Source organism: Pogoniulus pusillus, chromosome 4 (assembly GCF_015220805.1).
Source record: "Pogoniulus pusillus isolate bPogPus1 chromosome 4, bPogPus1.pri, whole genome shotgun sequence".
NCBI classification, from domain to species: domain Eukaryota; kingdom Metazoa; phylum Chordata; class Aves; order Piciformes; family Lybiidae; genus Pogoniulus; species Pogoniulus pusillus.
The window spans coordinates 39,843,293-39,866,593 of record NC_087267.1 but is presented as its reverse complement, the minus strand read 5'-3'; the positions used below and the strand labels follow the sequence as shown (position 1 = coordinate 39,866,593).

General features: G+C 47.5%; 1 protein-coding gene across 5 annotated transcripts in view; it reads right to left on the bottom strand.

Annotated features, from left to right (window-relative positions):
• The window catches only part of CCDC3 (coiled-coil domain containing 3), a 47,776-nt gene extending 24,859 nt beyond the window's left edge, over window positions 1–22,917 (bottom strand). For all 5 annotated transcript variants that reach the window (XR_010302151.1, XM_064142645.1, XM_064142644.1 and 2 more), the window contains exons 1-2: window positions 22,729–22,917; window positions 21,638–21,812 (exon numbers count right to left, since the gene is read on the bottom strand). Coding sequence is in view for 4 of the 5 variants with exons in the window: in XM_064142645.1 (XP_063998715.1) it covers window positions 21,638–21,812; window positions 22,729–22,835 (282 nt within the window). In the remaining variant the exon portion in view is untranslated. The remainder of the gene's footprint in view (window positions 1–21,637; window positions 21,813–22,728) is intronic.
• Window positions 22,918–23,301: the final 384 nt, after the last annotated feature.

Below are 23,301 nucleotides of genomic sequence, written 5' to 3'. Positions count from 1 at the left end.
ACACACAGCACCTGTAATGCTTTCAGAAGTTCAGAGGAAGAGGACGCAGCTCTGCTAACCTCTGACAAATTGCCATCCATTCACTGCTGCAGACTTTCTGCATCTTCTAGGGCACTGTGGTACTATGGGGCACTGCCACTCCTTGTTGTCAGAGTCAAAGGCTTCCTGAAGGCTACCTCAGAAATCCATCTCCTTGTTTCACACAGAATCACAGAAACATCCAGGTTGGAAAAGATCACCAAGTCCAACCTATAACCCTACTCTACAAGATTCACCTTAAACCGCATCCCTAAGCACCCCCCAAAAAGCCCTCTAGCAGCTGTGAGCAGATGTTATTCCAATTCCCCTTTCAACAGCTGCTGGACACCTCTGCCCGTGGCACTGTGCCGGCAGCACTGGGGTGATGCATCGCCGTGTTCTCAGCCAGTGGCAGGTCAGCACCATGCTGCAGACCTCGGTCTCTTTCCTGCTCCATTTTCACACTTCACGGTGTCAGCTGAGTCGAACCAGTTTTCTGGATGCTTTCCCATTTCCTTAATACTTCAGCAAGCAGCACTAAGAGTGGGAAAGGGCTCAGCAGACGTCTTTAAAGGAATGCAGGCCTGACAAGCACCACTTGGCTGTCACTGCAGTGATGGAGATGTATTGGCCCTTGCTCTCCCTCTGTTTTTAAAGCTGCTTTACAGCATGCTTTATTGCACGGGGAACTTTAAAAGGCTCCTGTTCTGAAGTGACTTTAGGAGACAGCCTCCATAAGGCAGTGCTTTTTCTCATCCTGACTCTGCAGCTGTAGCTGAGCTTGGTTAAAATGGTGCCTTGCACAGCTTCAGATCTTGCTTTCCAGGCAGCTGTTTGTTCACTCTTGTGGTTGAGACTTCCTTTTAATCATGGCTGTACAATGTTTCCTGTGGCCCACAGGGAGAAATATCCCTAAGGATAGGTTTTAGGACAAGGACACTGAGTTCTTGTTATGCAGCATATAGCCCCAAACTCTACATTTTCTGTTAGCCAAGCTACAAAATAACTTGCCCAAAGCTCAGGTCCAGTATGGCAGAATGAGAGCAAGAAGAACTAGTTCTGTTTAACGCAGATTAGATCAGAATTCCTGTGTAAAGTTGCAGAAAGTCATCACTTACACTCAACCAAATACCCCAGTAGGTCCATATCTTTACTAGAAAAAGGATCCAGCCCCTTTTTCAGTGATCAAGAGTCCATCATAGCCACCAGCAAACTGAAGATTAATGATCTAGTTCTAGAGGTGTCCCTGTCTAGAGGTGTCTAGACCTAGAGGTGTCCCTGCTCACTGCAGGGGGGTTGGACAAGATCCGCTTTGAGAGTCCTAGTGCAAACTGTCAATCTGTGATCTACTTCAGTTTGAAAAGCCACATTTGAGCTGGATTTTATGGACATACACACAATTTCCAGTGGCAGGTCAAAAGAAAAAATATTTAGAGTAGAACTGGTTTGATCTCTGACCCAGGAAATCCTTGCTGTAAGGGCAGCCTCCCAGGTAAGTCACACTTCCCTCTGTGCTCCCACTCACACCACATCCAGGTGTTTAAGGAGGTCCTACTCACCTCTCCGAAGAAACGTGGTGGCTTGGGGCAATCACTAATTAGCAGCTTGCTGATTGACAAAATGCCAAAGAGCATTTCTTTCTGTAGCACTGCTAACTCCATAACCCATAATTACGTTTCTGTCAGGCTGCCAAGGTCCTCACACACACCTGCACGCTGCCCACAAGGTTGTTAGCAAGAGATCTGTCATAATTAATTGTCACATTCCTATCACACAGGTCCACACCCACTTCCAGCAGTGGCATGTAAATCCAGCTATGGACATGTCTAATTTCCACTCCTTGTTAACTGGGTTCACAGCACTAATGTCAGTGAAGAGCATCTTCTGTTTGCGTCCTTTGAAGCTTTGATTTACTTTTTTCCTGACATTTTAATTTCATTCTAGGTGAGGAATCATGCTTTCTTTTCTTCTTCCTCTTCTTCTGTTTTCCCCTGGTTGTTCATTCATGCTTTCCTGACTAGTCTAGACAGCCCTACCACTTATGATTTTCCCAAGATGGACACTTTCCAAACTGCACAGCTCTCCTCCCACAGAACACAGGCCAAGCTTCAGAAATCCATACCTCTTCCCACGGATCACCATTTTCCCAACTAACAAGTGACTTCCAGAGCTGAAAAGGTGGGAATCAAAAGCCATGCAAGATATTTGTCACCTCCATGGCCCTTACCAGTTTCCAGAGCCGTCTACTATATCCATGTAGCATCCTATCAAGCTGCATTCCTCATGCTGATATTCCTACCCACTCCATGCTTACCCTTGGGATCTCTAAAGCTGCTAACACTGCTGAGTCCTTATTGCAGTGCTCCTCTTTGCTGGTCCTCAGGCTGCCCTTCACTGTCAAAGCAAAAAAAAGGCCCTAATTTGCTTCTAGTCTGTTTTGTGTTTTATTCTTGCCTTTTCTTTTTCCCTTTCTTTTTTTTTTTTCCATACCATCTTCTCAGTTTCCACTTTCTCTTGCAGGTTGCTGGCACTGTTGACATCCATCTGCACTTAATCTTTTTGGGGTTAAGTCTTACACACAAATATTTGCTTTTGCTGTTGGCACTTCAGCAGCCTTGGGAAAACTTTGACATTTCCCTGTGGCAATAGCAGTGGGAGGTCCCAGACAGAGAGAGAAGGGGCTTTACTCCCTCTTTTCTCACGGATTTGCATCACAGAGCATTTGTGGTAGCTGACTCTCATCCAGGATAGGACAGGAGCAACCTTCTTTGAGGCTCAGATGTAAAGTATGGTCTGTAACCTTGAGTCCTTGACAGAGAGAGCGATTTGCCATTGGAATGGGCTGCCCAGGGAGGTGGTGGAGTTGTTGTCCCTGGAGGTGTTCAAGCAAAGCCTGGATGAGGCACTTAGTGCCATGGTTTAGTTGATTGGACAGGGCTGGGTGCTAGGTTAGACTGGATGATGTTGGAGATTCTATGATTCTGTGGTTTTATGAATATAGACAGCTAAGGTGTTTTAGTTCCTGCCAAGAACAAATCTTTTCAGGACACTTGGTCTCCTTCAGATACGATTCTTGCTTCATGGTGGCAGGACACAACTCTGTGTCCTGCCTTTTGCCTTTTCCAGAAACTGAAAGTTTTCATCAAAAGCATATCTCTTCTGCCTGACACGAGGCAATCCAAACAGAAGCAACACTGTAGTTAGCTTGGCTGGTTCTTCTGCATGGCATCTCAAATTTCCGCTAGCCCAAAAGAGACCAAAGTGTCTCATACCAACCACACCTCATCACGACCACAAATTACACACTTCTCAAATCACAAGAGTGATTCGAGAAAATGGACTATATTCCTTAACACACAATTTCTTTTCCTTTAAAGTCAGCAGGATTTTCAGTGGAAATGGAACAAGGTGGAAGTATTTAGTGTGCTTCCTCTAAGCAGATAATACAAAACACAGCATATTTAGCTATTCAATTGATTGCTTGACTTGAAAAATAGCTTAATTTCCATTTCAAGCTTTTAAAATCAAACCATCACATATCTCACACTTCTTTTGTAGCCCCAACTCATATTCTCCACTTGTCAAGAGAAAAACACTATTTTGCACAAGCTCAGGGTTTCTGATACTGAATCAGCTACCCCAGGGTCTGTAGGTCTTCTGCTGACAGCACAGATGGATCCATATAGAGGTTCCTGACTTTTGGAGCTGTGGAGTAGTCTTTGAGAAGTGAATTGTCGTCCTCCCACCACGTGGCTAATGTTGACTGGCTTTGCTGTTTGTGGGATGGTGGGATAGTGGGAGCAAAGGAGTGCTAAGGGTGAGGTGCTGCAAGCTGGTCAGGGGTACAGCAACGGTGCTCAGAGTGGGTGAAAAGTGAAGTTTAATGCAACAAGGAAAAAGCCTCCCAGAGTGATCATGGATGCTCTTCCCCAGAGGCACTGAGCAACCTGGTCTGGTGGACTGGTCTAGTAGAAGGTTTCCCTGCCCTTGGCATGGGGGTTGGAACTAGGTGATCTTTAAGGTACCCTCCAACACAAATCATTCTATCAATCTACAAATCTATGAAAGGACTACTTTACACCACTCTGGTATTGGCTGCAGCACTTCAGAGCCTTGTATGCAATGCAATTCAGTCTGGTTGCAATGCTGAAGTAGACATGCTCCCTAACTCCTTTCAACTACCACCTACAAAAATCCAACTAAGAAGACCATCTCAAAGCAGAATATTTATGCATTAAATGCATGGACAAAACACATCCAGATTCCCATCTACCATGTATAATTGGCTACCTAATAGAAAAATCCCTAAAATCACTGTTGAAGTAATTCAAAGAGTCCCATGTGGAAAAAGGTCCTCTTACATGATGCTTCCAATAATGTTGCCTGGATAAGTACACTTATTCCAGTTGTTACTTGCCAGCTTTGGAGTCTAAGGCTTTCTGTGGTAAGAGATACAATTCTCTTTTGATAAAGTATAAATAAAATTGGTTTTAGTTTCACTTAAACATTTTGCACTGTTTCCTAAATCAGACTGCAATTGACCACAAGCATTTGAAAGAAAGGATCTGGAGGTTTGGAATTTCAAAATACAAGGAATTACTTTAAAGGAATTTAGAAAATTGGCTTTAAATCCACAAAATAAAACTCTACATCTCACATTCATTCAGCAAACCTTAATCCAAAAGGCTTTATAGGCTAGAAGATAAAGATTCCAAAATGCATCTTAAGCTTCAGCCAAATTCAAGCCACCTGCTCCACAGAGCAACAGATATGGAAGGATAACCCCAAATAGGCTGCAGTGCTTGTTTCAAGTTCTGGACTTTTCTAAAACTCACTGAATCTAAGCCCAGAATTGCAACATTCAGGGAAATCAGACAATGAGACAGAGACATAGTCATGGTCAAGGTGTTATCAAATGGTCCAGGACCATGTTAGTCACTTTTAGAAACTAATAAATCCATAGGGGACCAAGGCCAGACTACAACATGAGCTCAGATAAGCTCTGTTTCTGTAACATTAAGATATTTTCTTCACCTAAAAGGAAAACAGGATTTGAAACCACTTATTTGCAGGACTACCCTCACCACTGGGTGCAACACAGGAGCTCTTTCAATGCACTTATTGTGCTGGACATGGATTTCCAAATCACTCTGCTGCTCTAGAGAAGTCAGGAATACCAAGTGCAGCTGAGCTGACATGGCAAGCACTATTTCAGTCTTGGGAAGAACAAGTCTCAATGTCTGGACTGACTCCTCACCATGTTTTATGTGCTATAAGGTGCACATCCATTACCCTGCCACTTCAGCATCATTTTCTGTCTTGAGGAAGTGTCAGTGCTTTGAAGCAGAAGACATTATGCTGGTATCATTTAGCCCTGTTTTTGGAAGCATTTCTGCAAGCAGTTATTGATGTTGGCAATTCTCAAATTGAAAAGGCAATTCTTGTCATTAACTAAAATGGAGTGTGATTCAGCAGCCCACCTTGTGACACTTTATGACACCTGAAATGCCTCTGTAGGTGCCAGCCACTACTGGATGAGCTGATGTTACAGTGATGAAGAGCATCCTGCTGTTCTTGGTCTTGTGCTCTCTCTCTCAGATGTCCTATGGCATCTCAAATGGCAACAAACAGTTGAATTGATCCCATAAGGGTAGGCATCTCAGTCTAACCATTGGAGTTCAGGAGACTCCTGAAATGCATAGAGGATAACTTCTTACATCAAGTAATAGGCAGCTCTACCAGAGTGGATGTGATGCTGGACTGCTTGGTCAACAATGAAAGTGAGCTGATCAGTGATGTGAAGGTGGTGTGGGCCACAGTGATCATATGTTAGTGGACTTCACAGTCCTGAGGGATATGGGTCAGGCAAAGAGTAAATTCAGGACTCTGAACTTTAGGAAAGAAAACTGTCAGTTCTATGGGGAGTTAGTCAATAGGATCCCCTGGGAAATGGTCCTCAGGGATATGGAAGCAGAACAGACCTGGCAGATATTTAAGGAAGCTTTCAATAGAGTGCAAGAGATCCCCAGGTGCAAGAAATCAAGAAAAGGAGGCAAGAGATGGGCATGTCTGAGTCCAAGATCTGCTGGTCAAAGTAAAGAGTGAGAAGGAAATGCACAGGCAGCAAAAGCAGGGACAGGTACCCTGGGAAGAGTATAGGACACTGCTTGTTTGCATAGTGATGGGGTCAGGAAGGACAAGCTGCAGCTAGTGCTGAACTTGGCAAGGGATGCAAAGAATGATAAGAAAGGCTGCTAAAAGTATGCTAGCCAGAAAAAGAAGGTCAAAGAAAGAATACCCTCCAATAAGAGAGACTGGCAAGCTAGTAACAACAGAAAAGAAGGCTGAGTACTCAACACATGTTTGCCCTAGTTCACAGGATCACAGGATATTAGGGGTTGGAAGGGACCCAAGGAGATCACCAAGTCCAACCCCTGCACTGGCCCTAGTTCACTGGCAACCTCTGAGTAAGGCGTCTGACTCTGTCCCACATGGCATCCTGGCCACCAAACTGGAAAAACACAGACCTGATGGGTGGAGCATTGCTGGATAAGGAATTGACTGGATGGATGCATGCAGAGAGTGCACAATGTCTACTTGGAGACCAGTGCCAAGTGGCATCCCTCAGGGGTCAGTGCTGGGACCAGAGCTGTTTAACATCTTTGTCAGTGATATGGACAGAGGAATCAAGTGCACCCTCAGCAAGTCTGCAGATGGCAGCAAGTGTGTGGCACAGTTGACTTGCTAGAGGGCAGGGATCCATCCAGAGGGACCTGGACAGGCTGGAGATGTGGGCCCAGGCCAACCTCATGACATTCAACAAGGCCAAGTGTAAGATCCTGCATCTGGCTCAGCCCAACCACAAGCACAAATCCAGACTGGGTGGTGAATGGCTGAAAGCATCCCTGAGGAAAAGGACCTGGAGGTTTGGGTTGATGAAAAGCTCAATATGAGCCAGCAGTGTGCACATGCAGCCCAGGCAGCAACTGTGTCCTGGGCTGCATCAACAGAAGTGTGGCCAGCAGGGCAAGGGAGAGCATTCTCCCCCTTTACTGTGCTCCTGTGAGACTCCACCTGGAGTACTGTGTGCAGTTCTGGAGCCCCCAACACAAGAAGGACATGGAACTGTTAGAGTGAGTCCAGAGGAGGGCCACAAAGGTGATCAGAGGGCTGGAGCACCTCTGCTATGAGGACAGGCTACAAGAGTTGGGGCTCTTCAGGCTGGAGAAGAGAAGGCTTTGAGGATACCTTACAGTAGCCTTCCAGTATCTGAAGGGGGCCTACAGGAAGGCTGGGGAGAGACTATTTACAAGGTCTTGTAATGACAGGACAAGGGGTAATGGGATTAAACTGGAAGGGGGGAGATTTAGACTGGATGTTAGGAAGAAATTCTTTCCAGTGAGGGTGGTGAGACATTGGATTAGGTTGCCCTGGGAGGCTGTGGCTGCTCCCTTCCCGGAGGTGTTCAAGGCCAGGTTGAGCAACCTGTTCTAGTGGGAGGTGTCCCTGCCTATGGCTGGGGGTTGGAACTGGATGATCTTAGAGGTCCATTCCAGCCTAAACCATTCTATGAAGCTATGATTCTATGATCCTCAACATCTGTAATGTGTTTCTGGAGCAACCACCGTCTGTAAGGAGTGGGATGTGTTCCAGCACACCATTAACTTGGAAGCAGCAGACATTTCCCAGCAGTACTTCAGCTGCTGCTAGACATGGGTTAAGTACAGCAGAGTTTTGTCACTGGATGTGGTTTTGAGACATTTTTATTGTAGGGGAAAAGATTTGAGCATAAAATATCATTTCCAGGACACATTTAATCTACTTTCTGCACCTTTGAGAAATGAACCAAGAATCACATTCATTCCCCTGCCCTTTGACATAGAGCCTTAAGAAAACACAGGCTCAAGTTAGGATTTCAAGGGACAGATTGTAAAGTGTTAATTGAAATCAAAACATGTCTAAAACAGGAAAAGGGATGATAGTAACAACCCTTCCTTGGGGTGGTCTTTAAGCTGTTTGTTTCCAATTCATGGGCTTTTCCCGATGCCATCATGCCCAGCATGGCTGCAGATGCCTGAAGGACTAAAGGAACTTGGAAGTGATTTTCAGAAAAATTCACCTCCAGGTCCTCTTTTTGAAACCATCTTATGGAGGTAGTTCGTGGATGTCATCTGATACCTCCTAGAACTGCTCAGGAACAGCATGGAGCATCTAAACCCTCTCCAGAGGGAGCAAGTCAATACTGTCAACACAGCCCAGTTTGAGGAGTAAGAAGCAGACAGGGACAGAATGCTCTGAAACCCAGAGTCATGTCATAGCCTGTGCAGTGAATCCTCCCCCAGAGGCAGGCAGAAAAAGGAAGAATGCTGCCTTCTGACTAAGAGATCCAGCACAATCTCCCAGCTTTACCCAAGCTTTGTAAATGGTGAGATTTTGCCACATTAACTGGCTATGTGTTTCTTTGTATTATTTCCTCATTTCCTACTTCCATGTGGCTTTTTTAATTTTCTCCCCTCTTTATAACTGCTATTTTCACTTTGCCTCTACTTAGAGGTATCTCCTCAGCAAATGTACTTACAGATCAAGATCAAGCTGCCTGTTCCTTCCCACAAATAAGCCATATAGAATCATAGCATCAGCCAGGTTGGAAGAGACCTCCAAGATCATCCACTCCAACCTACCACCCAGCCCTAGCCAGTCAACTAGACCCTGGCACCAAGTGCCTCAGCCAGGCTTTGCTTCAACACCTCCAGGGATGGCGACTCCACCACCTCCCTGAGCAGCCTATTCCAAAGGCAAATCACTCTCTGGCAAGAACTTCCTCCTAACATCCAGCCTAGACCTCCCCCCAGCACAACTTGAGACTGTGTCCCCTTGTTCTGTTGCTGGGTGCCTGGCTGAAGGGACCAACCCCACCTGGCTACAGCCTCCCTTCAGGTAGTTGTAGACAGCAATGAGGTCAGCCCTGAGTCTCCTCTTCTCCAAGCTAAATAACCCCAGCTCCCTCAGTCTCTCCTCATAGGGTTTGTGTTCCAGGCCCCTCACCAGCTTTGTTGCCCTTGTCTGGACACGTTCCAGCAGCTCAACATCTCTCTTGAATTGAGGAGCCCAGAACTGGACACAGTACTCAAGGTGTGGCCTGACCACTGTTGAGTACAGGGGAAGAATAACCTCCCTTGTCCTACTGGCCACACTGTTCCTGTTACAGACCAGCAGCTAGTCCTTCTACTGGGTCCCCACTGACCTGGGAAATGCAAGAATGCAGCAGAACAGCTCCATCAAGTGCTTTCAGATCTCAGGAAATTTTTTTTTTGCTTGCTTGCTCTACACTTTTTTGGGCAGAAATTCAATATGGCTTTTTAGCCATATTATGTCCCCTTCACATTATACAGTGTCAAGGAGACTTGCTTTTCCCTCATTCCATCTTTCTCTACTGTCATTCATTTTACAGACAGCTGGACTAACAGTTGCAGCAGCATTCTTCCAAAAAAACCCAAACCTGCAAATCTGGGCAGCAAAAGGAGGTAGTCACCATGTCAGCTGCCGCAGGCACCTGCAATGATTTGAGCAGCAACCAGCTGCTCACAGTAAATGGTCACACCAATTGCTTTAGTCCCAGCCCCTCCAAAATGGTCTCTCTGGTTTGTCACTTCACATTAGCTGCAGCAAGGGCTTCATACTATCAGGGCCAGAGGCGAAGCCAAGCCTGGCACTGTGTGGCCTCTCCTGGCCAAGCACAGTGGTACAAGGACATTCTCTGGGGGAATTTGGCTTGTGGAGGCAGGATGGACTTTAAAAGGCTTCGTCTGCAGTTTCCATTAGGGGTTTGAACTATTGCTACCTCAGAGACAACTTGGCTTGCCATTTACAAAAATAAACATCAAAATGCATGGGCTGGGAGAAAATACATCCCAAATTGAGAGGTCTCATCTTCCTTCAGGCTGCAGTGGCTGATGTGCTTACAGACAGCATTACAGGTATCCTGTCTGCCAGCTGACAGCTGGATTTTGTTGACTATTGATTTTAAGGAACATTTTGCTCCATCTTATTCTGTATCTATCTCACAGGTGGGACAGGAGAGAGACAGAAGTGAAAAGGAAGGACTTTTCCTTAGATTCAAAGTCATCTGGGGCCAGCAGCTAACCCAAATACCAGATCTGTCCACAGTGTCTGTAGGAGCAACAAGCCTGTAGTGCATCAAGGACAGATGCTGGCCCAGGACTGTCCATATAAATCTCCTCTCCAATGGCTGATCAACACATAGCATGGCTATGCACACCCAAAGACTTAACACATCTATAGAGTTGCAATTTTACAGAGAGACTTGATGGGCTAAACAACACAGAATCTGGAGACCTCCCTCATTCATTTTGGCTGTTCTTGGTCAGAAAACTTGCCTGAGAGTCACTCTGAATGTATTTCCCAAAATAGATGGCCCAAATCAAGGTCCAGAAATATCCCAGCAGGTGAAGAGCCAGAGGCACCCATCTCAGATGTTTGCTTCATCTTCCTGCTCCCAATCCAATTAAAAGCACTGAGCATTTTCCAACAGGTCTCAGGCTAAGTCAGTACCTCCACTCTCTAAGGTTGAAAAATCATGGACAAATATGAATGACTGGATCAAAAAAACACCATGATCTGCTTTTTTGGACTGCACATTTTCTTTTGCCTCAAATTGGTAAGATAACACATCCACCTTACAAGAACACCAGCACCAACCCTTCTTCTTGGAAGCCAGGTCCCAGATACCCAGGCAGCACCTTGAATACAGGAACTTGTGTCAAGGAAGATGGTTTGGCCATAGGCACAAGTATTTTCAAGTGCTGCAGCCAGGGTCAGAAGCCTATTCAGCACCAAGTTCATGTACACCAGCAGACAGTTTTGTGCCATCAAATCGGGAATGATTTAGTGCATTTGGCAGAGCTTATTTAAAGTGTGGCTCTGGATAATTAAAAGCAGCCTGGAGCCGTGTGGGTCTTCATTCCTTGCCAATTCCTGGAAGGATTGGTGTTTCACCCTTCAGAGGAGGCAGCTGCGTACATACACGCACATATCCTCGGCTGTTTAGGCATTTCCTTGTTCAGTGGGCTGAAAACCAGATACTTTTAGGGATATCATGTACTTGGATGTGCCTGGGACACAGAGAAAGCTGTGCTCTGGAGTAATCTATGTTGTTCAATCGAGAGTAAGTCAGTGCAGACTCATTCACCAGGAGCTTGGACACTGATATAGGACTCCTCTCACTTCATGTTGCTACCAGGAGGCTCCTAAGTGGAGGGGCCTCATCTTGATCACTCCTCACCAGTCACAGCTGCCAGAGGGGATGACAGTTCAGATGGGTGGGGATAAGCTCTTTATTTGTCTGCTCACAACCAATGCTACCTCAGGCTATGGCTCCTGTACTGCATATAGAATCATAGAATCAACCAGGTTGGAAGACACCTCCAAGATCATCCACTCCAACCTACCACCCAGCCCTAGCCAGTCAACTAGACCATGGCACCAAGTGCCTCAGCCAGGCTTTGCTTGAACACCTCCAGGGATGGTGACTCCACCACCTCCCTGAGCAGCCTATTCCAAAGGCAAATCACTCTCTGGCAAGAACTTCCTCCTAACATCCAGCCTAGACCTCCCCCCAGCACAACTTGAGACTGTGTCCCCTTGTTCTGTTGCTGGGTGCCTAGCAGAAGAGACCAACCCCACCTGGCTACAACCTCCCTTCAGGTAGTTGTAGACAGCAATGAGGTCACCCCTGAGCCTCCTCTTCTCCAGGCTATACACCCCCAGCTCCCTCAGCCTCTCCTCATAGGGTTTGTGTTCCAGGCCTCTCACCAGCTTTGTCACCTTTAGTTGAACACGTTCCAGCACCTCAACATCTCTCTGCAATGGAGGAGCCCAGAACTGGACACAGGACTCAAGGTGTGGCCTGACCAGTGCAGTCAGCCAACCTGCCTTCAAGCATAGAAATAAGTTGCCTCTGGAAGACAGCCTAAAACCAGAGAAGTGTCCCCATTTTTTCTCCTGGCAAATGTTATGAACATCTTCTTGGTGCTGTAATTATGATAAAGACCATATGCAGTGGAAACATCTTGTAGTTAAGAATATTGTGTCCTCCTTTGTGATCTTTGTGTGCATGTGGAATGACAGAAAACTGATAGGGGGATGCCAGATCTCTTAACAGTCGCTACCACAGCCTGAGTGGGAAGATTTGGAAACAAGTCAATGTCACTTCTATGCCAAAATACTCTTGGAGATGTTACCCAAATGTACCAACTGTATTGTGGTCTCCCCTCGTCACAGACGCTTGTCAGCAGTTCTCCATTTCATCTCATATTGCTTGCATGTATTCAAATTAAACACAGCTCATAGGGAGGGGATGCACTCTGGGTGGGTTTCTGGGAGTGGAACAAAAAGCTGTAAACCACTACTAAAACAACCCAGAAGCATTGTACAGTTTCTATTATGCTACTGAGCTAATGGAGCAACAACTCTCCTAACAGATGGCAGGGCTAGAAACTGAACGTAAACCAAGATTTTCAGACCTCTAGATATTGGACTTACTTCCATGTAGCACTGTTTTTAAATGAGAATATCTTGTTTCCCTAATGCCTGAGTACCAAAGAAAGGAGAATCCTTTATGCAAACCATGCCACAAGAAGACAAAAGGCCAGTACATGGGAATTAAAGACAATTGTCTTAACCAAGGCCAGGCTGCTGCTTACTCTTTTCCAAACCAGTCCTTCCCCTAAAACTGCTGGGTCTGGACTCTACAAACAGTGGTTTACAATCCCAGCACTCAGAGCAGAGAGGGAACTCCTCAAGAACAGAAGTTTTTAGCTTCTAACAGAGAAAAAGAAAAACCAAATTGCTTTTCCATTTTATAACAGTGGGTACCATGGATAAAGTTTCAGTTGTCAGGGTTTTTTTTTGATAGTGGCCAGGCTTTGCATGGTTCACATAGCAAAGACACCTTTAGCACCACTGATGTCCATCTCAGCCACATCAGGAATAGCTCTGGTCCTGACATCTAAGGCATCTGAGGCTCTCTCCAGGGATGCAATAGGCATCTCTCCAGCAAGTATCCAGCCACGATACCATTTAATTGCTGTGCAGACCAAAAACCAAGGTAGGCAGAAAAACTGTGGAGACTTCCTCAGCTTCCTTTCTTTTCCCCTTTCCAAGAGCATGGTAACTGGGGAGATGGATCAACACACATCCCCACAGCAAACACTACACAAGCTTAAAGAACTTTTGGGCAGACAACTGTTTCATTGTGGTTTAAGCCTTCGTGGTCCTGTGAAGTGTCACTGAGTGAGACCCTCCACCATCCACCCAGTTGAGAACACCAGAGATGAGCTGGGCTGGGGCCATGGCTGACAAAATGTGCTGGCGCTGCCCACAGATGAGTTCAGGGAATGACCTGATCCAGTGGATCCCAGTTCACACACAGCCACTGCTGAAATACAAATAGTTCTTAAACTATGTTCTCTACTTTCACAGAGGAAGAATGCCACTTAATTTAGTTTTTGTTTGGCACAATAACAGCAAGGCATTCTATGCAATTACATTGCTTTTCCTACTGGTTCCCTTTGCAGCTGCTCCAAAGTCTTGCAGGTGTACTAATCAGATCATCAGGTTGTTACAGCAGCCAAAGTGCCACCAGAGAAGAGGACCCAAGCCCAAAAATTCTAAGCAGGTACTTAAAGTCTGCCTTGCTAACCCACTAATTACCTTGGTTTTTATTTGGGACGCTGATTACCCTCATAAAAGCTTTATTATTACCCAGCTAAATCTCTGGAGACTTCTCAAAGATTGTCTAAATCAATTGAAGTAACAGCATGGTTATGGTTTTGATGCTTGAGAGGAGGAGAAGCAATGCAGAAAGAGAGGCTTAATAAAAGAAATCATTTCTCTCTGCAGTCTTGCCAGGCTTAATTGAAGTTATTGGACTCCTTAAGTTCTGTGGGCTTTATCACAGCACTATCACTAGTGCTCTCACAGCTGCCCACAGTTGGTTTGACATGCCACTGCTACTGTACATGGGGTGAATTTGCAATTCTCCTGTGTGGAAAAAAAACAGGGAAGAAGGTGTCCCATAAAGCATCATCTGGTCCCAGATCATGAGCACCACCTCAGCTCACAGCAAGGGTAATGGAGGCTACATTTTCCTATCAACCTGTTCACAAAACCAGGAGCTAAAACCTCTCTGAATAACAAACAATGACAAGCTCTGTTTGACACTTTCACAGACCTTATTATCACCAGACCTCAAGTTACTTTGATGACATTGTTCTTGTGTGTACAAGGCAATAAGGTCTTATTTGACCTGTAGAAATTAGGGCCTGTAGATTTGGACTACAATAACAAAACTCTGCAGAGCACAGCATTTCAATCCCAACTCATTGCATCGTCCCCAGGCTTAACAGTGAGAGGGGGGAAACCACAGGGATGATTTCCAGCTCGCAGCCTGAGCAAGCAGAAACCAACTCTCTTGAGTGTAGAAAACTGTCATTTATCACTTAGCCATAAGAAAAGTCTGTTGTGAGAAAGAGGCATTAGCACATACAGACTCTCTCTGAGCCCTCAGGATTTTCCCATTTCCTCTCACCATCCTTGGAGCAGGATGCTGGCAGAGTCACCAAATGCTTATCCCTTTCTCGCAAAGGTGTCTGACTTCTTGGCCTCCTGAACATGATAAGGTCACAAGGCTGCTCCCTAAAAGTAATGAAGCACCAGCACCACTGGCTGCACCAAAGCATAATTGGGGTTGTGAGCAATTGTAGGGGCACAGAGAGGAAGCAGAGGGTGAAGGAAATGGGATGCCTAGGCTGGTTTCTCAAAGTAAGGCTGCACCCTGGCCGCAACAGATGGGTCTGGACTCTACAAACAGTGGTTTACAATCCCAGCACTCAGAGCAGAGAGGGAACTCCTCAAGAACAGAAGTTTTTAGCTTCTAACAGAGAAAAAGAAAAACCAAATTGCTTTTCCATTTTATATCAGTGGGTACCATGGATAAAGTTTCAGTTGTCAGGGTTTTTTTTGATAGTGGCCAGGCTTTGCATGGTTCACATAGCAAAGACACCTTTAGCACCACTGATGTCCATCTCAGCCACATCAAGAATAGCTCTGGTCCTGACATCTAAGGCATCTGAGGCTGCACCCTGGCTGCAACAGATCAGCCTGGGATGTCCACGTAGCAGTCTGTCACACCTAACAAACTCTTTGATGCACCTGTGGGTCTTCCCTCAGGGGGTCAGCATGAGACTTGGGTAAAAACACAGAGCTTTAAACAATTTCCATCAGGTTTTTACTGCTTCTTAATTGTTCCTTTCATAAATAAAAGCAGCTTATTAAAAGAAACTGCTGTGACTGCAAGATTCCTTGGATAGGTAACTACTGCATTTCTCCCAGGGGCAGAGGGTGGGAAGAATTGACTAAAACTATTTCCAAGAGGGAGAAAGGAGTGTTGCTGTGTTATTATCTCCAACAACACCAGTTCTGGGACTGGGCCAAACCTGGGACCCAGGTACCTGAAATGTGCTGCAAGAAGGACCCCCCAGCTCTGCAAGAAGTTGTAGCCACTTGTTACAAATCCAGCTCCAAGCCCAAGCCTGGTAAGAACTTGGAGCTTTAGCAATAACCTTGTAGAAACTGCTGCAATAGTGAGCTGGAGTAAAACACAAGGTCTGCAAACATCACTAAGGGGCTGTGAGAAAAGCCAGGATGAAGCCAAATCAATTAGTGCCTCTGCAAACCTGGAAGCCAAAATGCAAATGCCTAAAGAAATGCCAGCAGGAGCTACTGTTACTCTCCAGAGTGACCAGAACAAGCACCTAAGTGAGTTTATGAGACTATGAGGTTACTGAAAAACTACAGCAAGCAACATCTGGCCGTCAGCCCAGACTGCAAGGGGCTTAAAAACACAGCTGGAATTAGCTTCCAGCAACAGCAGCAGGCCCAGAATGAGGAACATATTATCCCAAATGAGATGTGCCTTGGATCTGGCCTCCTTTTACCATGAGCCATGGGGCTTTCCAAAAATTAAAAAGGCTTTTCTACAGTGGAAAAGGCAATGTTGCATCCCAGTGCATCAAGAAGTTCCTGCACGTCTCTTTTGCTCTTTTTTACATCATCAGAGACTCATGGTAGGAGGAAAAGAAGGAGCTGCCAGGGTTTCCCTTGTTTCATCTGTTGGCATGGCCCAAGCAGGGCAAGGATCACAGTATTACCAAGGTTGGAAGAGATCTCATAGATCATCAGGTCCAACCTTCTACCACAGAGCTCAAGGCTAGACCATGGCACCAAGTGCCAGCCCATTCCAGTGTCCAATGACTCTCTCAGTGAAGAACTTTCTCCTCACCTCCAGCCTAAATCTCCCCTGGAGTAGCTTGAGGCTGTGTCCTCTTGTTCTGGTGCTGGCCACCTGAGAGAAGAGAGCAACCTCCTCCTGGCCACAAACACCCCTCAGGTAGTTGTAGACAGCAATAAGGTCACCCCTGAGCCTCCTCTTCTCCAGGCTAAACAATCCCAGCTCCCTCAGCCTCTCCTCGTAGGGCTGTGCTCAAGGCCTCTCTCCAGCCTCATCGCCCTTCTCTGGACACGCTCAAGCATCTCAATGTCCTTCTTAAACTGGGGGGGCCAGAACTGAATACAGTACTCAAGGTGTGGTCTAACCAGTGCAGAGTACAGGGGCAGAATGACCTCCCTGCTCCTGCTGACCACACCATTCCTGATGCAGGCCAGGATGCCACTGGCTCTCTTGGCCACCTGGGCACACTGCTGGCTCATGTTCAGGTGGGTATCAATCAGCACCCCCAGATCCCTCTCTGTCTGGCTGCTCTCCAGCCACTCCGACCCCAGCCTGTATCTCTGCATGGGGTTGTTGTGGCCAAAGTGCAGCACCCTGCACTTGGAGCTATTGAACCCCATCCCATTGGCCTCTGCCCATCTGTCCAGGCGGTCAAGGTCCCGCTGCAGAGCCCTTCTGCCCTCCAACCCAGCCACATCTGCCCCCAGTTTGGTGTCATCTGCAAACTTGCTGATGACTGAATCCATGCCCTCATCCAGATCATCTATGAAGATGTTAAAGAGGATGGGGCCCAGCACTGATCCCTGCAGAGAGTAAAGCACAAGCAAGAGGCTAGCAAGTCAGCAGTCACCTTTGGGTTTCTGACTCTGCTGCCAGCTCAGGTACACCCTGAAGAAGGGACCTCTTGTTGAGGGTAGCATTATACGAGGCTGAAGGCATTCACCCATTACGAGGCTCTCTCACCTTCTGGCTGAGTACACCAGAACTACAAACACAAATCATTCACTGCAAGTGCACATGCTTTCAGTGCTGAATTCTCCTTTGAAATGTCCACCCCAACAACATATCAAGAGTAGGGCACGGGGCCATAAGCAAATACTGGTGTTAGAAAAGTGTTCCTGAGTATGGGATCCAGCTGTAAGGAGAAGTTTTTCTCACTCCTTTGTTCCTAACCTACTTTAGCACATTGCTTTTCAGCAGAGTCACTTTTTGTTGTATCCCTGCACCCAGCTGTCTCATGACCCAGAAGTGGGACCTTAGTTAATAAATTTTGGAACCAGACATTCATCTCAATTGCCTTCTGTTCTGAGAGCCTCAGCATTTCCATCTCTTCCCTCTGATTGCATAGCAACTTATGCCAGTACACAGCAGCTAGTAAGACCCCTGACTTCTCACTGTAGTGTGAGCCTCACCATAAGACAGTTCCCTCTCCCTCCAAGCTCTCCATAGCTTGACACAATCACAGAAGATCCCCTTAGGTGTCCACAAGAACCTAAAAAGCCTCTTTTAGGAAAAGCTTCAAGAGTAATCCTCTGAGTAATGCTCAATTTCTGTGTCACAAAGGTGGCCACAGGTTTCAGCTCAGGAGCCTGTGTGAGGCAGCTGGGCCAAGCACATTTACAAGTGCAAGTTCTTTGCACTCTGATGGAATGTGAGTGGATGTGGTGCCATCACAAATCACAGAATGCATCAGGTTGGAAGGGACTGTCCAAGGTCATCTTGTTCAATCCCCCTGCAGGAAGCAGGGACGTCTCCAACTAGATCAGGCTGCTCAGTGTGCCATTAAGTCTGACCTTGAATGTCTTCAGGGATGGGGTCCACATTCCTGGACAATCTGTTTCAGTATATCACTACTCTCATTGTAAAGAACTTCTTCCTTATGTCTAATCTAAATCTACCCTGCCCCTCATCCTATCACTACAGAGCCTTTTAAACAGTCCCTCTCCAGCCTTCCTGTAGGTCCCCTTCAGTTACTGAAATGCCACTATGTGGTCTCCCCAGAGCCTCCTCTTCTCCAGGCAGAACAACTCCATCTCTCCAGAATTCTGATCATCTTTGTGGCCTCTTCTAGATCCACACCAGCAGATGACAGGATCATAGGATGTCAGAGGTTGGAAGGGACCCAAAGAAATCACTGAGTCCAATCCCCCTGCCAGAGCAGGACCATACAATCTAGCTCAGGTCACAGAGGAACACATCCAGACAGGCCTGTGGAAGTCTCCACAGAAGGAGACTCCACAGCCTCTCTGTTTCAGTGCTCTGTGACCCTTACAATAAAGAAGTTCCCCCTTGTGTTGAGGCGAAAGCTCCTGTGCTCCTTGTCCTACCACAGGGAGCAAGTGAGCAGAGCCTGTACTGACACCCAGCCCTCAGATATTTATAGCCATTTATTAAATCCCCTCTCAGTCTTCTCTTCTCCAGACTAAGCAGCCCTAGGTCCCTCAGCCTCTCCTCATAAGCCATGCCCTCCAGTCTCCTAATTATCCTTGAAGCCCTCCACTGGACCCTCTCCAGCAGATCCCTGTCCCTCTTAACTGGGGAGCCCAAAACTGAATGCAGTACTCAAGATGAGATCTCAGCAGGGCAGAGTAGAGGGGGAGGAGAACCTCCCTTGATCTGCTGGACGCACTCCTAATACACCCCAGGATCTCATTTGCTTTTTTGGCCACAAGGGCACATTGCTGTGCCATGGGTAACTTGTTATCCACCAGAACTCCCAGGTCCCTCTCCACAGGGCTGCTCTCCAGCAGATCACCTCCCAGCCTGTACTGGTGCAGTTTATTATTCCTTCCCAGGTGCTCCAGTGGGGAGCATTCCCTCCTCCAGGTTTCCTCTCCTTCATCCAGGGTCTGGAGTATATAGGGGAGTTCAGCCTTAGGTGTCCACATCTTCCTTGTGTTGAGGGTCCCAAAGCTGGACACAGTACTCCAGGTGAGGCCTCACCAGAGCAGAGTACAGTGGCAGAATCATGTCTCTCGACCTGCTGGCCATGCTGCTTTGGATGCAGCCCAGGATGTGATTAGCCTTCTGGGCTGCAAGCGCACATCATTGGCTCATGTCCAGCTTTTCACCCACCAGTACCCCCAAGTCCTTTTCTGTAACACTGCTCATCATCATATGAGAGAAGGAAAAGAGATAATCAAAATGTTAAAGACAGCTGCACCCTGGACATTGGGAAGAACTGGGGAACAAATTCCTAATAGCATGGCAGCTAGAAACACCATCTCCTTCCCAGGCTGCAGCTGGGAGCCAGTGCTCAGCTGATCAAACACAGATGCAGGAGCTGAATGGGAGCACAGTCAGCCTGGACTATTTTTAACTGGTGCAGAGGAAGCTTTTACTTTTCATTATGAAGGGAAGACAAAGTGTCCATCAGTTGTGCTGAATTTATGCCCTTGTTGGGCGGGTGTTGAAGTATGTAAACCCACCAGCCCTGGTCTGGGTGACCAGCAGCTCTAATACCTCCTACTCTGCTCACAGCTGTGTGGGGTTAAAGAGCACAACAGCTGAAATGCACTTTTGATACATGTGCTTTTGGTTGCCCCAACTTACCCTGGAGGTGTCTGCCTTGTGATTTCCATTACAGGGGATGGGTGAGGTTCACTGCTGGCATAAATGAGCACCAATCCATCAGGATCCCTTACATTTAGCTAAGTGTGACTAAATAAGGAGTGCACAGGCATCACAAGCAGATGTGGAGAGGTGGATATGGTGGCTCTCCAGTGCCACTTTGCTCCCCTGGAGCAAAACCTGTGGATTTGACAGTAGCAGCACATTTATTTGCCAGATATGTTACTTGGTTCACTGAGGAGCCTGTGGGCACCTCTCACTTTTTGCCCAGACAGGGTTATGGCTCTGCAATCTAATGATAAGATGCTTCATTTCCTCTTAAACATCAATTCCTGCTGGTCCCCCCAATTATATATTTGAAGATCACTGTTTACCACTCTCTCCCTAAAATATCAGCTGTAAGAAAACACTCATGGCACACCCCAAGGAGCAGGGTTGCATCACTGGCCAGACAGTCATGCAACAGCTCAAACTCTATGCTGGCAGTCAGCCAGCTGGTGAAGGGAAAAGGCTCAGACAGCTACCAAGTTCCCTCCATCCATCTCCCAGCAAACCACTAGTGCATCTGCTGCTGTATGTAAATATTGTTCCTTGGATGAATCCACAGAAGATGCAATCAATGACAGGTCCTGTCCATCCTGACCTAAAGAAATGTTCTAAATGTTCTCACTTACCAGTGGAAACCACCAGCCTCCTCAAGCAAGGTTTGGCACTACAGCATCTCTCCAAAATCCTCTTTTGCAAATGTGTATGCACATCTCAAAGTTGCATGCACATAACTGCAGGTTGCACCTTGCTGCCAGGGAAGTATTTATTAAAATCCTGCATTTATAACACACAGTACAGCTCCCTAAAGGGGCTCAGAAGCCACTAACAACTGTCATTGTTGGTCTTCCCATACTAAAAATGTACTTTCTCATGGGAGGATCACCTAGACAGTGGACTACTTGCTGTGGCTTCCCTTGAGAGGAGAAAAAGGCATTTCATTCTGCTTGTTCAGAAACACATGCTTGTGATGTTCAGATAAACCATGCCCTCATCACTTAGATGAAACATGCCCTCAACAGTCTATTTTTCCCCAAAAGCTACAAAGACAGCTTAGGGTGACAAGTCCAGTAGATGTTTGTGCTCTCAGAAGTGAAGCTAGGCAAGAATAATGCCTTACAATCTCCCATGGTCCAGGCACTTGCCTCACTACAAGAGGTAAATGCAGAAGTAAAAGAAAAGCAGAACTCTGCTCCTGAATATTTCAGATTAAGTTAAAGGTTGGGGTCTATAGATAGCAAACCCAGAAATTACCTGGCAGAGCAGGACAGGATCATAAACAATGTTGGTTTCCAATGTGCTGCCCATGAACAGGTTGATACCAAGCTTTGCTCAGGTCCGCAGGAACATAAAGAGCTAACACAGGAGTCAGCTTTGAAAACAGAGTTTAAATTTGCCCCACCAGTGCGTTACTTTGCCTGTATCACAGTATCACAGTATCATCAGGGTTGGAAGAGACCTCACAGATCATCAAGTCCAACCCTTTACCACAGAGCTCAAGGCTAGACCATGGCACCAAGTGCCACGTCCAATCCTGCCTTGAACAGCTCCAGGGACGGTGACTCCACCACCTCCCCAGGCAGCATTCTGCCCTGCATTCACACATATAGAGAGATACATATATGTTTGCAAATTACATTAGACTGCCTGTGCCCACTTAGAAAACAACTCCTGGAGAGCAAACAAATCCCTTACCCGGTTGTCCTCCTGAATCTCCCAGTCACTGGAGAAACTTAAGACATGTTGTGCCTGTGAACAGTTAGAAAACTGGAAAAGGCTGGCAAACATCCTTCTGTTCTCCTGGGTGTCCGGGAAGATTGCCTCCTGGAAGTTGACTCCATGCGGCAGGAGGATGTAATTCTCATCCATTCTGAAACACAAATTGCACAGGCAGCCCTCTGTGAGGCTGAACAGCACTTTCCCGCAGAAGACACCCATCACACTTCAGTCTGGCTCAGCAAGTGCCACCAAAGTCACAGGATTAACTTCTAGTCAGCACACAGCTCTTGGCTCTCTGGTATTTAGTTGCCAAGATGACAACTTCCACACAGAGGACTGGACCAGGCAACAGCAGTAAGGACCTAGCAGGCACTTGTCACCCTGTCAACATCAGTTAAACCCCATAAATGAGGTAAGCCTGTATTTTGGCCCACGGTTCTGAAACTGCATCACTTTGCCCTTGATCCTGGAGTTCCAGCACTCCTTCAGGCAGTCAATAAATAATTTAAAACATGTTTAAAGATACTGCCACAGACTGAGCACAGGACAGCATCGAAGTGCTGTGCTATGCACCCAGTGCAAGATTCTACTCAGTATTTCCAAACAAGCCACTGAGGAGCCTTTTGTAAACACTCTTGGATCGAAAGGTCACAGCTATGGCTCTGTTCCTACACTGTGGTTTATTTTCTTTTTATTTCGATGAGCCCAAAGTCGGGGTTTGTCTGGGACTCGGGAAAGCCAAGACAAAGCTCTCGAGTGAGTATCTGGGGATGTGTCTTAAACTCCCGTGCCGAACTTTGGAAAGCAGGCGCTGGCCCCTCTCCAGCAAGACCAAACCAGCGGCACCCAGGAGCTACTCAGCAGCAGCTCCCCGTCCATCTGCTGCGCGGCAGTGCCGCAGTGTTATGTATTTGGGTTGGGTTTTGGGGGTGAATCTGCGGGTGGACGCTGCGGGAAGAGCGGCAGCGGGACGCAGCGAGCTCTCCAAGGCAGGGGCGGGCGCGGAGATGCCCCAGCGCCGGGACGGCGACGCCTCTCCCCCGGGCCCCCGCTCCCCCGGGACTCACCGGAGGAAGAAGAAATAAGCGTATCCCTGCATGACGGTGTGCGAGTGGCAGGAGAAGTAGCCGAGGCCGGTGAGGTTGAGGCGGGAGCCGGCGGGCACCTCCAGCATGCTGCCCCACGCCTGGTCGCAGAGCAGCTCGATCTCGGCCGAATAGAAGAGCCCCTCCGCTCCGTGCTGGGGGCCGGCGGGGGGGCCCCGCTGCCACGGCAGGTAGTTGTAAGCGCCGTAGGGGTCAGGGTGCAGCGCCAGCACCCGCGCATAGACGATGATCGAGGCCAGCTCGGCTCGGCAGCCCTCGCTGAGCGGCCGCCACTCTGTCGGCAGCTGGCAGCCACCCCCGCCGCCCACCCGTCCCCCCAGCCCCAGCCCCAAGCCCAGCACCAGCAGCGGCAGCAGCCGCGGAGCAGGCGGCATGGCAGAGGCTCTGCGGCCGGGCCCGGGGCGCGACGGAGAGGGCGGGAGAGCAGGCAGGGAGGGGAAGAGGAGGTTAGGGAGGTTTGGAGGAGGTGGAGAGTGGAGGACGGCCCGGAGCCGCTGCAGGCTGCCCCAGAGGCTGCGGGGGTTAGGGGGTGGG